The sequence below is a fragment of the Apaloderma vittatum genome, unplaced genomic scaffold, assembly GCF_000703405.1.
Source record: "Apaloderma vittatum isolate BGI_N311 unplaced genomic scaffold, ASM70340v1 scaffold24954, whole genome shotgun sequence".
Lineage (NCBI taxonomy): Eukaryota > Metazoa > Chordata > Aves > Trogoniformes > Trogonidae > Apaloderma > Apaloderma vittatum.
Window position 1 is genome coordinate 6,428 of NW_009712482.1, and position 2,189 is coordinate 8,616.

Sequence of the window (2,189 nt, forward strand, 5' to 3'; positions counted from 1 at the left end):
AGGCAGCCCTGTGCCCGCAGTGGGGCAGAGGGGACCTGAAACGCCTCTCATTAACCCAACCAGGAGCGGGAAATAGTTTGCATCACTTTATAGAGCAATAAAATTGGTTCCAATGCCGCAGCAGAAGGGGATAAAGGAAGGTGGGGGAAAGTGCCAGAGAGGAGACAGCCCTGCAGTTATGTGCCACAGCTGAGCTCTGGCTGCTGGGGCTCAGCCTTGCTCCATCCTCCCTCTGGCAGGAGCACCTGCAGGCAGCAAGAGGACATGGCAGATCTCCTCTTGCCCCCAAGACTTGCAGATACTTCACAAATCTACACACCACCAGTATCACAAAAGAGGTTTGAGAGCAGAACTGGGATAGCAGGGCTGACCAAGGAGGGGACAAAGGGTCCATCCTCCTCCATCGCAGTTTTCTCCAAACTTTGAGCTCTGCATTTTTGTTGCCCTCTGGGTCAGAGGCAGAGCACCAGCAGCATCGCTGCACCAGTCGCGGTACCCCCACAGCAGGTCCTGCTTTCAGCCAGCCTCACCTCGCTGGGTCACGCAGCAGTAGCTGCTCAGTCTTAAAATCTCCCAGGGGGGCTGCTGAGCCCCCACCTACAGGATATGCCAAGTCACAGCTCAAGGCAGCAGCATCCCGTCACCCCTCTCTGCAACCCCCCAGCTGAGCTCCAGTGGCAGAGTAATCAAGATAACGACTCAGATCTACCATTTGCTTTTAATTTAATGGTTTTCTCAAGACTATTTTATAGGAAGGAGGGGGGAAAACACACACACCCCGGAGAAGGGAAAGGGCCAGCGAACACGCGGCAATAGTGCAACGGAGCTTCGACGTGCAGCACGTGAGACAACGGGACAGACACCTCCATCCCCCTTCCCCAAAAGACATCTGGGAGGCTGCGATGGAGCCAGACACATCCCATGCTGCTGAAGTTTTACATCGAGTTGGACACAGCCAATAAATAAAGAAGTGGTGCCTCACTGAAGGCACTTTTTTTTACCTCCTCTTTTCAGCATTAAAAAAAAACAAAAACAAAAACTAACGTTGGCATCAGAGCATGTTCTCAGACTGGGGTTTCAACAAGATCCAGTTGGGTTTCTCAGCGCAGGAGAGGGAAGAGCCAGGGCCTGGGGGGTTCGGACGCTGTTGCCAGCACGTCCCGAGAGCCCAGCCTGCAGGCAGCAGCCAGGGCAGCACCTTTCAGCCCCTCGCCAGCACTCTGCTCCATCTCCAGCTCGTTTGAGGTATATCCCCTGCCCCATCTGCTACCTTGTGCAGCCAAAAAACAGTGCAAAGAGAAAAAAAAAACAAAACAACCCCTTGTTTTTCCCCCTGGATGAGATGAGCCTGTTTGCAAAGGGAGGACAGCAGCGAGGAGCCTTTGAGACCCCCACCCCCTCCACAGGGCCAGGAGCTGGATCGCTCGAGGCTTCTGTCCATTTAATGTCCTGGCTCAGGGGCATCCCCCCGCCAACGCCCCACAGCCACCGCAGCTCCATCCCTGCTTGTACCTGTGCTCCTCCCTGAGAGGCACGAGGCTGTAGAAATAAATACGTTGAGACGTGGCTCAGCAGCACCAGCAGCCCCGGGGCAAGGGAGGGCTTGGACCCCTCCCCAGCAGACACCCCTCTGCGAGGAGCCCTGCCAAGAGGTGCCCTCAGCTCAACTTCACGCCGACAGCCACGGCACGACGGTACACCTCGGTGACATTGTCACAGCCCGCCAGGGATAAGCTGCTCTCTCCCAGGGGGCTCCGGCAATGGGTCACAGTCCAGCGGCGCAGCCTGCGCCCCCCCTCCTCTCCCAGCCGGAGGAGGCTGTCGGCAGAGACACAGCCCCGCATGCCCCCGCCACCGTGGGGGACACGGGCGGGCAGGTCGAGCTGGTCGAAGGACTCCGTGGAGAGGATGCTGTCCTCGCTCACGGCGCTGGACGGGCGGGTGCGAGGTGCCTGGGGCAGGGGTACCTCGCCAAAGGCCCCAAAAACCTGCCCAGGTGGACTCTCTGGCTCGGGGCTGCTAGAGGAGTACTTGCCGTTGTGCTTGAGGATGCCTTTCCGGCGAGCCAGGAGACCCTGGGGGACCTGCTCCGGCAAGGGGCTGTCAGCAAACACGTTCCCATCGAGGTCCAAGCTCCCCGCGTCCAGAACATCCCCGGACTCTCAGCACTCCAGGGCCGAGTGATACCA

General features: G+C 58.3%; 1 protein-coding gene across 1 annotated transcript in view; it reads right to left on the reverse strand.

Moving 5' to 3' along the window:
• Window positions 1-1,658: 1,658 nt before the first annotated feature.
• LOC104272896 (NUAK family SNF1-like kinase 2) overlaps window positions 1,659-2,189 on the reverse strand; it is a gene marked incomplete at its 5' end in the record, with an annotated part of 5,212 nt that continues 4,681 nt past the window's right edge. The window contains 1 exon segment of the mRNA XM_009868010.1: window positions 1,659-2,189. Coding sequence (XP_009866312.1) covers window positions 1,659-2,189 — 531 coding nt within the window.